General features: G+C 43.5%; 1 protein-coding gene across 1 annotated transcript in view; it reads right to left on the reverse strand.

Moving 5' to 3' along the window:
* Positions 1-477: 477 nt before the first annotated feature.
* The window catches only part of RFWD3 (ring finger and WD repeat domain 3), a 47,377-nt gene continuing 29,986 nt past the window's right edge, over positions 478-17,868 (reverse strand). The window contains exons 7-13 of the mRNA XM_025371174.1: positions 17,072-17,186; positions 15,598-15,829; positions 11,910-12,060; positions 10,242-10,418; positions 7,493-7,707; positions 5,373-5,584; positions 478-3,130 (exon numbers count right to left, since the gene is read on the reverse strand). Coding sequence (XP_025226959.1) covers positions 2,987-3,130; positions 5,373-5,584; positions 7,493-7,707; positions 10,242-10,418; positions 11,910-12,060; positions 15,598-15,829; positions 17,072-17,186 — 1,246 coding nt within the window. The 3' untranslated portion in view covers positions 478-2,986. The remainder of the gene's footprint in view (positions 3,131-5,372; positions 5,585-7,492; positions 7,708-10,241; positions 10,419-11,909; positions 12,061-15,597; positions 15,830-17,071; positions 17,187-17,868) is intronic.

The following is a 17,868-nucleotide window of genomic DNA, read 5'->3' on the forward strand; positions in this document are numbered from 1 at the left end:
CAGAGGCTGCAGTGAGCTGAGACTGAACCACTGCGCTCCAGCCTGGGACAACAGAGAGAGACTCAGTTAAAAAAAAGAAAAAGAAGGCCAGGCACGGTGGCTCATGCCTGTAATCCCAGCACTTTGGGAGACTGAGGCAGGCGGATCACGAGGTCAGGAATTCGAGACCAGCCTGACCAAAATGCTGAAACCCGTCTCTAATAAAAATACAAAAATTAGCCGAGCATGATGGCGCACGCCTATAATCCCAACTACTCAGAAGGCTAAGGCAAGAGAATCTCTTGAACCCAGGAGGCGGAGTTTGCAGTGAGACGAGATGGCACCACTGCACTCCAGCTAGGGCTACAGAGCGAGAGACTGTCTCAAAAAAAAAAAAAAAAAAGAGAAATTTACCGGGTTGGGATTATATCCCTCTCCCAAGAGGCAGACATGTTCCTGCCTCTAGAAGTCAGAGACAAAAGGCACTAGGAGCCACTATACATAGCAAATTCTTTATTTTCATATTAACATTAAAACATAAAACAGAAACATTAAAACAGGGTATAAACAGAGTTCCCATTGCCTTCTTTTCAAAGCAGGGGCAAGAATATATACAATGACAAGATATTTTGAGTTCGTTTAACTCCAAATCCTCAAGTGGGGAAAAAACCTTAGAGGTAGTGACAAAGAAATATGGTGGGGCAGAGCCTGGTGGAGCTCAGAAGACTAAAGCCTGGATTTATAAATGTGATGTCCTACGATGGGGATTGGGAATGGCGTCAAGGTTTTTTTTTTTTGAGATGGAGTCTTGCTCTGTCACTCAGGCTGGAGTGCAGTGGCATGATCTTGACTCACTGCAACCTCTGCCTCCCATGTTCAAGCAATTCTACTGCCTCAGCCTCCTGAGTAGCTGGGACTACAGGCGTGCTCACCACTGCGTCCAGTTAATTTTGTATTTTTAGTAGAGATGGGGTTTCACCATGTTGGTGAGGCTGGACAAGGTTTTTTTCTTTGGAGAAATCAGTCACGGTCCTATGAATTTGCTTCCAAAATATCCAAATTTAATGTACTAATGCAAGGACTGGTGAGACTGAGGATTCACCTAATGTCCCTCATAGTTAAGTCTCTTGCTTCCTACTTTTAGGGGAATCAATCAGCATCAGGTACTTCAAAGTAAGTGAAATCCTAACCCTGCCCAGGGCCAAAGACAAAGCCAGTCAGGGCCTGACCACCTGCATCCTCTTGGTGGCAATCTGCTAAAACCAGATGAGTTCTGCTTTTTAATTCCAATCCTATTCTGCCGCTGAAACTCGCGGCCTGGGCAGCCACTCTTAATCATTAATCATTAACATATCAAAAGGAATATCTCCTTGGAGAAAAGAGCTTTTCTCAGGTTCTAGAAGCTAGCTTTTACAAAATATGTCTTCAAATAGGGGCCGGGTACAGTGGCTCATGCCTATAATCTTGGCACTTTAGGAGGCCGAGACGGGAGAATTGCTTGCGGCCAGGAGTTCAAGACCAGCCTGGACAACATAGTGAAACATCTATTTCTACAAAAAATTTTAAAAAGAAAAAAATTATGTCCTAAAATATTAAAGGGTCATTAAAAGGCAAAACTAAAACTTGGAACTCTGGGGAAATCTACTGCAACAACCCCTTGCTGGAGAGAAAGATCCTAGAAACAGCTCTTGAATTGACAGGTCAGAAGTGTTTATAATAAAAACGGTAACAACTCTTCAGCAATCATTTGAGAAAATCAGATTGTTAGCCATTTTCTCCCATGAACAGGACACTGACCTGCCCACATCTTGAAGCATATTCTGTTGTGGACAGTGGTTTGGTCAAGTAGTCTGAGGCAAGTCAAAGAAATACAAACTGAGCCTTAGAAAAGGTTAGGGAGGCAAATCAGAGGAAAATGGAATCAAACATCAGCTTCACATGGGGAAGGCTTTACCTGGAATGTATAAAGAACACTTAAGAACAGCCCCTCAGTCTGAGGGATTGGCTTTATTTAGATAGGAACTCTCTCAAAATGGGAGACAAGTTCTTCTCATGTTTTTAATAGCAGTCTGAATAGCTTTTGTAAATTCTCTTATGTCTTTTCTCCTGATATCTAGGGGAGACTCAAGTAAAACCTTTGACCTATCACTCATCTTTTCCTGGCAAGAGATAGTGTTCTTCAAAGCACTAGCTTGGATAAAACCAATCCTGAGTTCCTAAGCTGGCTAGAAAAAACAAAATTTTCCCCACCACTCAAACAACTGGCCTCTTTCCTTACCTTTCACAAAGCAATAAACTTAATGCACTAGGCATCAGCAAAGAGAATAGTTCACTAGCTGCTTCCATCACTGGGCCTGCCAATGTCCCATCACTTCACACCTGGAACACAAGTGTTGTTGCCACAAGGCACACCCAGGTGTGCTCTATCACACACTTTTGTGGCGATGAGACAAGTTACTAAAAGACTGTCAGCCTTCAAGGTCAGAAATAAACCGGACACAAGGTTTTACAGTGCCCTCTTGTGTTCAACTGAGTAATACTCTTTTACATCTATGTTGCATCAAATCAGTATCAAGACAATGGTTAGTCCCTTCAAGGATACCTAAGTAACAGGACAACTCAGATGGGATGTCATATCCCCCAGAAAATGCTTGATGCCTACTTACATCCTAGATGATGAGAGGACACTCTCTAAGGTCCAGAAAGTCACATAGAAAATAAAGAAAATAAGAATTTCCAACATACAATAATGGTAAATGAAGGCTTTAAACCCAAGAAATGGATAATGTAGATAAAGTACCCATCAATTACTCTTTTAGTGGACATAACAGATACACAATCTGTAGTGTCTCAGTGACCTAAAGTCCTAGAATCATATTAATGCAAACAAACCACGATCCCCAATGTTCTAGGCCGCAGACAATAAACAGGGATCTTGCTTGGGACTGCTAGGTGCTAGCAAACAACATTTAACCAGCAGCAGGCCTTCAAGGTTTCAAGACCACGGTCACTCCCACTTATAGATGTGGACCATCTTCTCTGTTAAGGTAGCCAAGTAGCTGTTATGGTTCACCTCAAATGGGCAGATGTCCAAGACAGGCTGATTGGTCTGTAGGTCCTGGAGCAACGAGCCACTGGCAGCATCCCACAGCTAAAGAACGCAAGCAGAGGGAAGGTTCAGGACCCAGTCAGTACACGAAGGGACTTCCTTTCTTCATCATCAAACAAGTCTAAAAGGCTGCAGAGAGAACACTACCTGGAGAGCAAAGCAGGCCATCCCTAACCTTCACAAGGTTGCTCAAAGCCAGCACACCTGACATAGTGCAGATACAGCCTCACCTACTGTAATCAGCAATTAGTCTACCTGTAAGTGGATCTGAAAATAAAGCCCAGCTTCCATTCATTCAATCTATGTGTCAGGCTCTTCTAGGGACAGAAAGGTAAATTAAAAATAAAGTCCCTGTCTTTGCCCTCATGGAACTCACCTTTTTTTTTCTTGAGACAGAGTCTCGCTCTTGTCGCCCAGGCTGGAGTGCTATGGCGCAATCTTGGCTCACTGCAACATCTGCCTCCTGGGTTCAAGCGATTCTCCTGCCTCAGCCTCTCAAGTAGCTGGGACTACAGTGCCTGCCACCACACCCCGCTAATTTTCTTGTATTTTAGTACAGATGGGGTTTCACCATGTTGGCCAGGCTGGTCTTGAACTCCTGACCTCACGTGATCCATTCACCCTGGCCTCCCAAAGTGCTGGGATTACAGGAGTGAGCCACTGCGTTGGCCAGGCATGGTGTCTCACACCTGTAATTCCAACACTTTGGGAGTCTGAGATGGGACGACAGCTTAAGGATAGGAGATAGAGACCAGCTGGGGCAATATAGCAAGATTCTCATCTCTACAAGAAATTAAAAAATTAGCCAGGTGTGGTGGTGCATGCCTGCAGTCCCAGCTACTCAAGAAAGGGTAAAAGAGGATTGCTTAAGCTGAGGAGTTTGAGGCTACAGTGAGCCATGATCACACTACTGCCCTCCAGTCTAGACTAGGCAAGATACTGTCTCCTAAAAAAGAAAAATATTTTAAAGTATTAAAAAGTAGAGTCAGCCAGGCATGGTGGCACACACCCATAGTTCCAGCTACTTGGGAGGCTGAAGCACAAGAATCACTTGAACCCAGGAGATGGAGGTTGCAGTAAGCCAAGATTGCGCCTCTGCACTCGAGCCTGGGCAACAGAGCGAGACCCTGTCTCAAAAAAAAAAAAGTATGACCAGGCACGGTGGCTCATGCTTGTAATCCTAGCAGTTTGTGAGGCTGAGGTGAGAAGACTGCTTGAGCCCAGGAGTTTGAGACCAGCCTGGGAAACATGGCAAAACCCCGTCTCTACTAAAAATAGAAAAATTAGCCGGGTATGGTGGTGTGCACCCAGCTACTTGGGAAGCTGAGGCACAATAATTGCTTGAACCTGGGAGGCAGGGGTGGCAGTGAGCCGAGACTGCGCCACCGCATTCCAGCCTGGGTAACAGAGCGAGACTGTCTCAAGAAAAAAAAAAAAAGTATGCATCTGTTTAAAAAAAAAAAAACAAAAGGATGGGCCGGGCGTCATGGCTCATGCCTGTGATCCCACCTTTTTTCTTCTGCCATTGACTTCTTGTGGAAGCCGGATCAGCTGTCTTACAGAACGCCCACAACCTGGACTTGTGTGTATACTTTCTGTGCTATCATTAAACTTGTTCTCCTCTATTCCCTGCAACTCCAGTCAATGAAACTTAGCGCTAGCTTCTAGAGTGGCACTATACAATATAGTGGTCTCTAGTCACATAAGTTTATATTTAACTTGATTAAAAATAAAGTAAAACATTAAGTTCTTCCTTGGCACTAAGCACACTTTAAGTGCTCATGTGACTAGTGTGACTGTATTGGACAGTGCTACTCTACGACTTAATTAGACTCAGGTTCAAGAACATCTCAGCTGGGTACGATGGTTCACATCTATAATCCCAGCACTTCGGGAGGCCGAGGCTGGTGTATCACTTGAGGTCAGGAGTTCGAGACCAGCCTGGTCAACATGGTGAAACCCTGTCTCTACTAAAAATACAAAAATCAGTTGGATGTGGTGGTGGGTGCCTGTAATTCCAGCTACTAAGGAGGCTGAGGCAGGAGAATCACTTGAACTCAGGAGGTAGAGGTTGCAACAGTGAGTCAAGATCTACAAAGCAGTATGGAAAGCATATGTAAACCAAGCAACCTCACATACACACATATGCGGATATGTGGGATTACAGAGCAGAACTTACACTTTTTTGCTTTATGAGCTTCTGTAAAAAAATGTTCACGTTTTCCCTTACCAATATTTTAAGCAAAACTACTTTTTATATGAAAGTAAAAAATAACAGGCTCACCAGGGCAGAATTTGCTGCTTCATCCCCAGTACACACCAGGATGTTGCCGTCATTCTCTGGGCTTTGGAAAATGGCATTTTTGGTCAACAGTTTGCAAGTGGGTCCTCCAAAAAATGTATGTACAGGCTGGCAGGAGCAGACTGGATTTCCAGTGTCATCCAGTCGGTAGGACATTTCCATCAGCACACTTCGTATGGTGGTGTGATTTTTATCTATGGGACAGAGAAATCAGTGCTGCACCATGGGGATGCTACACAAAAAATTAACCAAGTACCCAAACCTCACACGCTTACAACCTAGTTGGACGGAAAAGACATAAATGCTTAACCATCAAGAACAGCTACAAAACAAATGAAAGAACAGTATCATAGCATCAGTGAAATTCAGAACCGTAGGCTAGGAATCAAGTTATCTACAATAGCTTTTTGCTTAAGAGAAAAACAATTCTGAGAGTGAGTTACCTGTTTTAGTAAAATCAGTCTCCTGCCAGACCTCTGCTGGGGGATTTCTCTCTTAAGAATTCTCAGTAAAAGGTTTTTCCCTTCCTCCAGTGAGAACCTCATTAGCCCCTGGGACTGCACATTTTTATAAAGTGAAAGCAGGCTATTACAGAAAGGGAAACATGTATCTGAAATTCTGCTGGGAGGCAAACAAAAGCCAGAGAACAAAAGAGGACCCCCAGGCTTTGTATACCAGTCACAGCAAATCAGTCTTGGAGACAGCAGAGCTGTGGGATGACGAAGAGCCAAAGGGTCTGAAGTGCTACTGAGATGTTTCTCAGCTCAAACAAAACTTAAAAACATGAGTAGACCCACCCACAACTAGCAGAAGTGTGAGCATTTAACGACTAACTCTGACTATACATCTGCCTGACTGTTATAATTTGCTTAATACAGTTGTGACCTCAGCATCTGTTTTCAGGACTGGCATAAATTATCTGAAACCTAGATGTACCCTGTCAACTTTGGTCTAGTTAAAACATCCCTTCCCTGAGCAGAGGTTGGAAATATAGCCCACTTGTCCCTCCCCTCCACCCCTACCCTACCCCTAAGGGAGCAGGCCTGTCCTGGATGGCTCCCCATTCTTCCCACTGGCCCCTGAAGCACGCTGCCCTCTTCTCTTGGGATCTGTCAAGTAAGCTGATTCCGTTATTTCCTGTGTTTTGTGCATTGCCTCCTTTATGTCTCACCTGACCAACACACCTGAACCTAACGTCTTTCCTAATCAGGGCTCTTGTAGAGAGTCACTATCTCAAGGGAAATGAAATGGACACAGGTCAGACAAGCACCACAAGGGTACCTGCCAGTATAAACAAGTTTCCTGTGAGAGGGACACCTGGTCATGAGTCAGGCAGGTGTTAGGCCATCTGCCAGGACAAAGGAGTATCCTGTGAAAGATACACTATGAACACCCACAACGAACTCCCTAGAGTTTGGCAGGACAGGGCTACAGTTTATAGCCACTCTCCTGACAGAGACCTCAAGACCACATTAGAAAGAAAAAACCTACAACACTGACCATCAGTACAGTTTACCAGGAATTTAGATTCATGACACTTAGCCTAGAAAGAACCTGTGAATGAAGCACAGTCTGCTGTTACGGGTTCCACCTCTGATTCCAGAGGCAAAGATGTTCAGCTGGCTGGGCCCACACAACCATTGTTGTCCATTTCCCCTTATTTACCTTTGTCGGCCCAAATAAGGAGGAACAGACAATATGCCAGCCGGGGGTACTACATGGCTGCCCTAATCTGGACCTTTCTCTCAGGGGAAGTGAGAGGCAGGCAGAAGATATGAAAGTGATCTCAAGATGGCTCAACGACCTAGAGCTGGCCCCCTCATTCCACTACTGTTCTAAGTTGTAGGGGCTCCTAAGTGGCTAATTCACTTCCAGGAGTACCTGGCAGAATATGCTCCAGTCCTCACATGTAAGGAGCAGGGAGGCAGGCTCTGTGGGGGAGCTTGAAGCCACCATCCTCCCTGTAGAAGCAAGAGCTACAACGTATCTTGTTAGTCTGTGAGCAGTACCACAGCCACCCAAAGGGTAGGATCGAACTCTCCTTCCCTCTTCTCTACCACTGTGCTCCCAAATAAACCATAGGAGACCCCAGTACTACTCACCAGGCCTGTAGGTCACAAGACAGTGCCGGGAGCTGTTCTCTGTCTGGAAGTCTATGCAGCCCCCTGGCTCCAAGGGCAGTACATGAGGCCAATGAGAAAAGTCCGTTTTCTGTTCCCAGAATGAAGCATCCTCCAAGGTTCCAGCCAGCACCCCACCATATGGAAATGCAGCTGAGGCAGCTCTGGACATGTATGACAAGGAGACCAGTGGGCATCTGAAAGGAAAGTAAGGAAACTGTATCTCACATTCCAAAACTCGGACGGCTCCAGACCCCACTACCAGTAACCCTCAAGCACATTCCCACCTCTACAGAGGTTAAACACCTTTAGTCACTATCCTCTGACATCTGATAAAAATTAGCAACCCTCTCTGTAGAAACAAAAGGACATCATATAATATTCTGAAACTAATTTCAGGGGAGATACTAGATGCTCTAAAAGAAAAGGAAAGCTGGGCACGGTGGCTTACGCCTGTAACCCCAGCTCTCAGGGAGGCAGAGGCGGTAGGATAGCTTGAGCCTAGGAGTTTGAGACCTGCCTGGGTAATATAGCGAGACCCCGTTCTCCACAAAAAGGAAAAAAAAAAAAAAAAAAGAAAAGGAAAAAAAGAACTAGGCCCAGCACTTTGGGAGGCCAAGACGGGCGGATCACGAGGTCAGGAGATCGAGACCATCCTGGCTAACACGGTGAAACCCCGTCTCTACTAAAAAATACAAAAAACTAGCTGGGCGAGGTGGCGGGCGCCTGTAGTCCCAGCTACACGGGAGGCTGAGGCAGGAGAATGGCGTAAACCTGGGAGGCGGAGCTTGCCGTGAGCTGAGATCTGGCCACTGCACTCCAGCCCAGGAGACAGAGCAAGACTCCATCTCAAAAAAAAAAAAAAGAACTAGGAAATTTAAGGGATACAAGATCACAATTACTAGGAAGCTTGACTGATGTGAAGCTTCTGGAAATGGGTTTAGCCACATGAGAAAAGTCAGGAAAGAAACAAAGCTTATATACATAACAAAATAAAGATCCCAAGTTGTAGATGACAGACCCCACAATTAAAATACAGCTAAAAGCAGCTACATTTTAATTCAGAAACAGGACTGTTTTAGATTTTCTATATTTCCTTCTGCAAGCATATGACCAGGACTATGCGCCAAGAATTCTCTCAGAAATATCCTCCTTCAGACTGTGTTCCTATGAACTCATTTCTGCTGTGAACTCGTTCATGCCAAAGTTGCCAAAGTCTACTTGCCTGTTTTATTTCATTTTCCCTGTCACAATAAAGGTAATCAAAGTAAACACAAATAAAAATGAACAATACATACAAGTATTTTTTTCTTGCTATTTTAAAACTTGCCGTGTTTGGCTGGGCATGGTGGATCACACCTGTAATCCCAGCACTTTGGGAAGCCGAGGTGGGAGAATCACTTGAGGTTTGAGACTAGCCTGGCCAACATGGTGAAACCCCATCTCTACTAAAAATACAAAAGTTAGTCAGGTGTGGTGGCACATGTTGGTAGTCCCAGCTACTCGGGAGGTGGAGGATGCAGTGAGCCAAGACTGTGCCACTGCACTCTAGCCTGGGTGAGAGTGAGACACCATCTTAAAAAAATAAAAAACCACCACCACCACCACCACCAAAAACAAACAAACAAAAAAACCTTGCCGTATTTTACTGTCTACTCTATTTGGGCCTAGGTTTCAGTAAATAATTATTACTTTAGTGATATCTTTATGTTTGGCTCTCCTTGCTCTTAATATATCCAATTGGAAACATAAATTATCTGTTAAGATACTTTTCATTTTGGTCAGGGCACAGACCCTACTCCCCTTCTGAGAACTTCATACATACAGGGCAGCTCAACACATTCTAAAACAGAGTGGTGCTGGTGGCCATCCATCCTCAGAACTTGGGCTGACTTTATAAACTTCTCAATCTCACAACTGGATTAAATGATAAATAATACTAATACAGTATCTTCAAACAAGTTGGTTTAGCTTTGGATTAGGGAAGTTTTAAATCACTTTTGATTATGCTATCCTTAACTGATCTCTTCCTATGTGCTAGACACGTGGCTATTTTTTTTTTTGAGACGGCATCTCACTCTGTCATCCAGGTTGGAGTGCAATGGTGCGATCTCGGCTCACTGCAACCTCCACCTCCTAGATTGAAGAGATTCTTCTGCCTCAGTCTCCTGAGTAGCTGGGATTACAGGCATGCGCCGCCACACATGCCTAATTTTTTTTTTAATTTTTAGTACAGACAGGGTTTCACCATGTTGGTCAGGCTGGTCTCGAATTCCTGACCTCGTGATCTGTCCGTCTTGTCTGCCCAAAGTGCTGGGATTACAGGCGTGAGCCACCGCGCCCGGTGACATGTGGCTATTAAAGCAAGTCTATATGGACCAGATTTTACAGATTAAGCTCACAATGGGCCAAGAAACACAACTAAGGTCACACGACTTCTAAGTAGTGGAGCTAGGTTCTGAACATAGATCTGACTCTGTTTTGCCATGTTAGATGATTACTGACTATGAACCTGGCTATACTTGTACCAAAACACTCTGTCATATGAAATATCATGAATACAAACTCTTGTTAACAAGAATGTTATTAATTCTGAAGTGAGATCAAGTGGATCTTCAAAAACTGTAAGGATTTCTGACCAACTGTGTAACACCCTCTGAAGAGACGATTAACACAATAATAAGCCAAGAGACAGTTGCTACCACCAGGAAAAGAGTGAGTGGCTCCCTACCTGGCTTTCTGAGCTACTAACTCCTGCACATGACTGCTCGTGTTCCGCACGTCATATACCAGAATTGAACCATTGGCCAGTCCAGCATAGATGTAGTTAGTCTCATCAAGACACCAGCAACAGCTCCAGACAGGACGTCCAGCATTGTAAGTCTGGACCACGGTATTTGTCTCCAGGCTGTGGAGTTACAAAAGACTTTTACAACTGCATTAAGAAAATCAAATACATGACAAAGATGTAAAGATTATCATTTAAATGATCATTAACCCTTACCGAGAACACACTCATATACCCAAACTATCTGGATTTCCTATTTTTTCTAGGATCTGCCCAGGTAACTCCTTTAAATTCCATAACATTTGTTTTGGGGGTCACAGGTTTTCCTCTTGAGTTGTAAAGAAGTAAAATAATAAATTAAAGGGGCTGGGCATGGTGGCTCATGCCTGTAATCCCACACTTTGGAAGTCTGAGGCAGACAGATCACTTGAGGTCAGGAATTTGAGACCAGCCTGGCCAACATGGCGAAACCCCATCTCTACTAAAAATACAAAAGTTAGCCAGGTGTGGTGGCGTGCATCTATAATCCCAGCTACTCGGGAGGCTGAGGCAGGAGAACCACCTGAACCCGGGAGAAGGAGGTTGTAGTGAGCCGAGATTGCGCCGCTGCACTCCAGCCTGGGTGACAGAGCAAGACTCTCTCTCTCTCTCAAAAATAAATACGTAAATAAATAAATAAATAATAATCCAACCAACACTTTGGTATGTAACATTTTTCTACCTTATTTTTAAAACAATACTTATAAAGGCATGGAGCACACTCACATCTGGTTCACAGTACTCACAGAGCATGTGACAGATAAAACACTGTAACTAAGTAAGGGTATAAAAGAAGTCATCATGGTACCCAAGGGCAGTGAGTGCTTGGTGAACATCTGTTACACAGAATTGTCCAGGTAACAGACCAGGACTAGGAGAAACAGGTCAGGACTAGGAGTAAACAGTAGCAACCTAGTATGGTGACTCTGATGTCAGGTACCAAAGCTCCCTCCATCCTGTCATTCCACAAACTTTATTTTTAAATTTTATTTATTTATTTATGTATTTATTCATTTACTATTTTTTTTTTAGACACAGCCTTGCTCTGTCACCCAGGCTGGAGTGCAGTAGCTTGATCTTGGCTCACTGCAACCTCCACTTCTCAGGTTCAAGTGATTCTCCTGCCTCAGCCTCCCTGGTAGCTAGGATTACAGGTTTCTGACACCATGCCCAGCTAATCTTTGTATTTTTAGTAAAGACGGGTTTCACCATGTTGGCCAGGCTGGTCTCAAACCCCTGACCCTCAGATGATCCGCCTGCCTCGGCCTCCCAAAGTGCTAAGATTACAGGTGTGAGCCACCACGGCTGGCCTCCACCAACTTTAGAGTTTTATTCTCATCTCCTTAAAATATGCTTAAGACATTTTTTGTAATATATATAATTTTAAAGAAATAAGAAACAGTTTTGTAACCTGCTGTGCCCACTTCTAAAAGCAATGTATTTTAAATAGATCTCAGAAGACACAGTCTCAGACCAAAAAAAAAGAGCTAAGGTCATCATAACACTGATACTAATTCCATGCTACTCAACACCAAACAGCCCAGTCTCCACCTTCCTCCCCAAATCACTCACCTGGTCAGTTTAATAGTGTTGTCTAGGGAAGCAGAGAGTAGCAAGCCTCTGGAGTAACTGCTAAAAGCCAGTCCACGGATCTGTTTGCCATGCATCGGAATGTACTGACTGCTTCTCATGTTGGCAGTACTCAACATCTTAACACCAAAGCCTGCCAAAGGCAAAATAGTATGAAACAGATCACTGAAAGTGAACCTAGGGCAATGCAAACTACTTTTTCAAGTAGCTTCTTTGTCCACCTTTCTTCGCATATAAATCCTTGGGAACCAGCTGGTCAAACGACAATTCTCCAGTGTTATAATTTATTCATTTATTTTTGAGACAGGGTCTCACTCTGTCGCCCAGCCTAAAAAGCAGTGCATAATCTTGGCTCACTACAACCTCTGCCTCCTGGGTTCAAGCAATTCTCCTGCCTCAGCCTCTCGAGCAGCTGGGATTACAGGCACGCGCCACCACGCCCGGCTAACTTTGTATTTTTTGGTAGAGATGGGGTTTCACTGTATTGGCCAGGCTGGTTTCGAACTCTTGGCCTCAAGTTATCTGCTCGACTTAGCCTCCCGAAGTGCTGGGATTACAGGCATGAGCCACTGCGCCCGGCCTATGATTTATTTAAAAAAGTACAACCCAGGCCGGGCGTGGTGTCTCACCTCTGTAATCCCAAACCTTTGGCAGGCCAAGGCAGATGGATTACCTGAGGTCAGGAATTCAAGATAAGCCTGGCCAACACAGTGAAACCCTGTCTCTACTAAAAATACAAAAAATTAGCCAGGCGTGGTGGCAAGTTCCTGTAATCTCAGCTACTCGGGAGGTTGAGGCAGGAGAGTCGCTTGAACCTGGGAGGCGGAGGTTGCAGTGAGTCGAGATTGCACCCTACACTCCAGCCTGGGTAACCAGAGCAAAACTTGTCAGAGAAGGGAAGAGGAAGAGGAAGAGGAAGAGAGAAGAGAGGAGAGAGGAGAGGGGAGAGAGGAGAGAGAAGAGAGAAGAGAGAAAAGAGAGTACAACCCACGCTTGCCTCATGACAATGAAAAGAAGGAAAAAAAAAAAAAGAAAAAGAAAAAGTATAACCCATTTCAAACGTCCAGGTAAATGGATAAACAGACCTACTGTATACAGGTATGATGGAATACTATCCATTAAAAAGGAATTAACTACTAACATATACTACAATAAAAAATCATGCAGTGAGAAAGAAGTCAGACCAAAAAATGATTAACACTGTATGATTCCAATTATGTAAAATTCTAGAAAATGCAAACTTATCTGTAGTGACAAAAAGCAGTGACTGCCGGGGATGGAAGAGGAGGGAGGGGCAGGTGAGATTATAAAAGGCCATAGGGAAACTTTTGGGGTAATACATATGTTCATGGCCAAGCGTGGTAGCTTATGCCTGGAATCCCAGCACTTTGGGAGGCTGAGGTGGATGGCTCGCTCGAGCTCATGAGTTCGAGACCAGCCTGGGAAACATGGTGAAATCCTGTCGCTACAAAAAATATGAGAATTAGCTGGGCACAGTGGGGCGAGCCTGTACTCCCAGTTACTCGAGAGGCTGAGGTGGAAGGATGACTTGAGCCCAGGAGGTGGAGGTTGTAATGAGCTGAGATCACACCCCTCCCTGCATTCCAGCCTGGGAGATATAACTTGATCTTGTGTCAAAAAAAAATTAAAGTTATCTTGATTGTAGTGATAGTTTCAGGGGTGTATTACATATGTGAAAAGTAATCAAATTGTATACTTTAAATATGCACAGTTTACTGTCAATTATACTTCAATAAAGCTGTTGAGAGAGAATATTTCACTAGAACCACACTCTAGATGCAGAAGGAACAGTGAACAATAGAGAATGAAAATAAATAATATGTCAGTCAAGATATGTCACATCTGTCTGAAATGAAATGAGACCGATGACAATTCAAGTACCCACATTCCCGAAAGGGGTAAAAATAACCAACAAAAACCAATAACCTTTTAAAACTATTTGTTACTCTGTTCTCTTACTAGGCTATAACATTTATTTTTAACTAAGTTATATATATAAACAGGGTCTCACTCTATCACCAATGCTAAGGTACAGTGGCACCATCACGGCTCACAGCAGCCTTGATCTCCTAGGCTCAAGTGATCCTCCCAACTCAGCCTCCCAAGTAGCTGGGACCAGAGAGGTGTGCCACCACACCAACCTAGTTAAAAAAAAATTTTTTTTTTATAGCGATGGAGTCTCACTATGTTGCCCAGACTGGTCTCATACTCCTGGGCCCAAACGATCCTCCCGCCTTGGCCTCCCAAGGTGCTGGGATTATAGGCATGAGCCACTGTGCCCAGTTGAGTTAAATTCTTTACAAATGCATCAAATCCTAGATTCAAGACAGCTTCAGCTTCTCCAGGGAACCAAGTACGTGGCTTATTGCACTTTCTTCCAGCAGAATTAGGACAGCCAGAGAGGGGAAAAAAAAAAAAAGCAAGGGGTGGGGGTGGGTGCAGGTGCAGGTATAGGCTTTAAATCAACAAGGTCGCTGGGCATGGTGGCTCATGCCTATAATCCCAGTACTTTGAGAGCCCAAGATAGGTGGATCACCTGAGGTCAGGAGTTTGAGACCAGCCTGACCAAAATGCTAAAACCCCATTTCAAATACAAAAATTAACTAGGCATGGTGGCATGCACCTGTAGTCTCAGCTACTCAGGAGGCTGAGGCAGGAGAATCTCTTGAACCCAGGAGGCAGAGGTTCCAGTGAGCTGAGATCACATCACTGAACTCCAGCCTGCGCAACAGAGCTAGACTCCATCTCAAAAAGAAAAGAAAAGGAAAAAAAAAGAAAAAAAAAAAAACCAACAAGGTAACAGAAATACACACCAAGTTAATCATTAAGGGGAACAAGGACAAATCAGCACCAGCACACTATCAAGCGGACTGGAATGGACACGTTAAGAAAAAAAGAACAGAACACATTCCCAATTTGGGGAACATTAGAAAATAGTTATTCTTCCAATTTGTTGGTTCTATTTGATGACAAATCTTTTTATTAAAAACTTAGATGGGATAAAGGAACATTATAAAACCATGTTAAAGCAAAGGGGTCTTCCAGTTGGCAGAAATCTTATGCTAAAGACAGCAGAAAGAAACATCTGCAAGATTTAGAAATGATTTAATTGAGCATTTGAAAAGACTTGGATTTCAACATTTAGAAAACCTAAAATAAAGCTTAAAAAGCACAAAATATGTTGAGAGAAAATTAATCTAGCATTAATAGTCAGTGTACTCCTTAAACTCTCTTATTTGGAAATTGTTAACTTGAATACTACTGAAAATAAGTGTTAAATTTTGTTTCACCTTGAATTACCCTTAGGGTAGTGTTCTGTCAAACATTTCCAGTCTAAAAAGAATCTGTAAGTTGAATAGGACATATATGTCCTTCTTGGACTCTATCAGTAACCTACACTTCCAAGGACCTCACCATCTGCTTTGTCATGGTTATCAGTATTTCTACCCTCTTGGTTAATAAATTTACAGAATGAAGTTAATAGACAGTAAAGACATCTTTGCTGCACCCTGGGGTACTTGCATTAACAAGGAACTGAGAGGGAAAGGTGATTTGGTGAGCCTTGAGTCTTGAATTTTCCAAAAGAGCAAGGAAATAAACACATGGAGTCTAATAAAGAACATGAAAACTGAGGTTCTGGACTCTTTACCTGGAAGAAAAGAGGCCTGAGGAGAAGGCTGTGATATCACCAGGCAGCTCAGAGCATCACAGTATGCCATGATCCGGCAGTTTCCTGCCTGAGATACTGTGAAGGTCTTTTGGAAGTGGTACTTGTGCTTGTGCTGGCCCTGGCTGGAAGGTGAGCAGCTCAGGACCCATGCTTGGGAGCCCCTGGGTTGCTGTAAATTCTGATTTTGATGTGACATAAGCTTTTGCAAGTCCTAAAATGAAAAAGATTTTATAAATACAAAGCTTTTTAATTTGATATTCCCCTCAAACACAATTCCTTGATCTTATATAGAAGATTTCTTATCCATTACATGAAAATGTTAACATAAATTCTAGAGAACTGCCGAGTTTTTTTTTTTTGAGATGGAGTCTTACTCTGTCACCCAGGAGTGCAGTGGGACCATGTTGGCTCATTGCAACCTCCATCTCCTGGGTTCAGGCCCTTCTGCCTCAGCCTCCTGAGTAGCTGGGATTACAGGTGCCCACTACCATACCCAGCTAATTTTTTAATATTTTTAGTAGAGATGGGGTTTCACCATGTTGGCCAGACTGGTCTTGAACTCCTGACCTCAGGTGATCCATCCGCCTCGGCCTCCCAAAGTGCTGGGATTATAGGCATAAGCCACCGCACCTGGCCAGAACTGCTGATTTTTTACAGTATGTCAACAAGTGAAATAAGGAGAGCACAGAATCATAATATGAGGGTTGAAAGTCCTTAATGATGGTTTTGTTTAAAGTCATTAAAAAAAAAAAAAAAAAAGCAGACAGGGTCTCACTCCGTCATCCATGGCATCCAGGCTGGAGTGCAGTAGTGCGATCACAGCTCACTGTAACCTTCAAACTCCTGGTAAAGCCCTCATTTTATTGGTAGATTTACTTAAACAAGTTTGGAATTCTTGGTTGGCTATTTAATTTTTTCTAAAATTCAGATTGTAAGGCCAGGTGCAGTGCTTACGCCTGTAATCCCAGCACTTTGGGAAGCCAAGGCGGGTGGATCACCTGAGGTCAGGAGTTCGAGACTAGCCCGGTCAACATAGTGAAACCCTGTCACTACTAAAAGTACAAAAATTAAGTGGGCATGGTGGTGGGCGCCTGTAATCCCAGCTCCTTGAAATGCTGAGACTGAGGCAGGAGAACCGCTTGAACCCAGAAGGCAGAGGTTGCAGTGAGCCAAGATCACATCACTGCACTCCAGCCTAGGTGACAGAGTGAGACTCTATCTCAAAAAAATAAAAAAATAAAAATAAAATTCAGACTATAGTAGATTTCATTATAAAGTGTGTAGTAAGTTTTGAACAGATGCCCTAATCAGAAATAAAATAAGCAGTTGGTCATGTTTATTTCCTAAATAACTTGGCAAATCCTATTTATTTCTGAGATGAACATAAGTAGCATTTAGATTCCTCTTCCATTCCTATTCCAAAAGTTATTTGGGTTAGAAAGGATAAACATACCTGAACACGGCTTTGAAGCCTAGTGCACTCATCAGTGAGGACCTGCAGTTGGAGTCGGCACTGTGCTGATTCTAACTCGGCCTGCTTCCTTAGCATCTGTTCCTTCAGTAGGGAACTAGGGGGGGAAAGCCAGCAACAACTGGGGATTAGGAAGGCTACAGAAGACTTCCCATCAAGATGGCAGAATAAAGTTCATGCTATGATGCATATTCTTTGCTGTAAATATGTTATGATAGTGAATAAAACATAAAAAGAGAAAAATCTCTCCAGAGACAGATTTTGGGGTAAGCAGGGACTGATGGTCAGGAATCTGACTACTACTAGAAAATTTGACTACAACTAAAAATGCCACAGGCAAAACGAGAGAACAGAGCTAATCTAGTGTTTAGCTAAGGCAAATTATAAAAGATTAAACTGACATGTTAAAAGGCCAAGGTTACTGGATTAAAAAGAAAACAGTAAGCTGTTGGTTGTTCATGATACTCAAATAATATAACCCAAAAAAGAATGTGAAGTTAAAAAAAGAGCAAAAGTAGACATCAAGCAAATGCTAACGAAAGAAAGACCAATTAGAATTAATGAAAAAGCATAAATAGGCATAACAAGGCCAGGCGCGGTGGCTCAAGCCTGTAATCCCAGCACTTTGGGAGGCCGAGATGGGCGGATCACAAGGTCAGGAGATCGAGACCATCCTGGCTAACACGGTGAAACCCCGTCTCTACTAAAAAATACAAAAAACTACCCGGGCGAGGTGGCGGGCGCCTGTAGTCCCAGCTACTCGGGAGGCTGAGGCAGGA

Source organism: Theropithecus gelada, chromosome 20, assembly GCF_003255815.1.
Source record: "Theropithecus gelada isolate Dixy chromosome 20, Tgel_1.0, whole genome shotgun sequence".
NCBI classification, from domain to species: domain Eukaryota; kingdom Metazoa; phylum Chordata; class Mammalia; order Primates; family Cercopithecidae; genus Theropithecus; species Theropithecus gelada.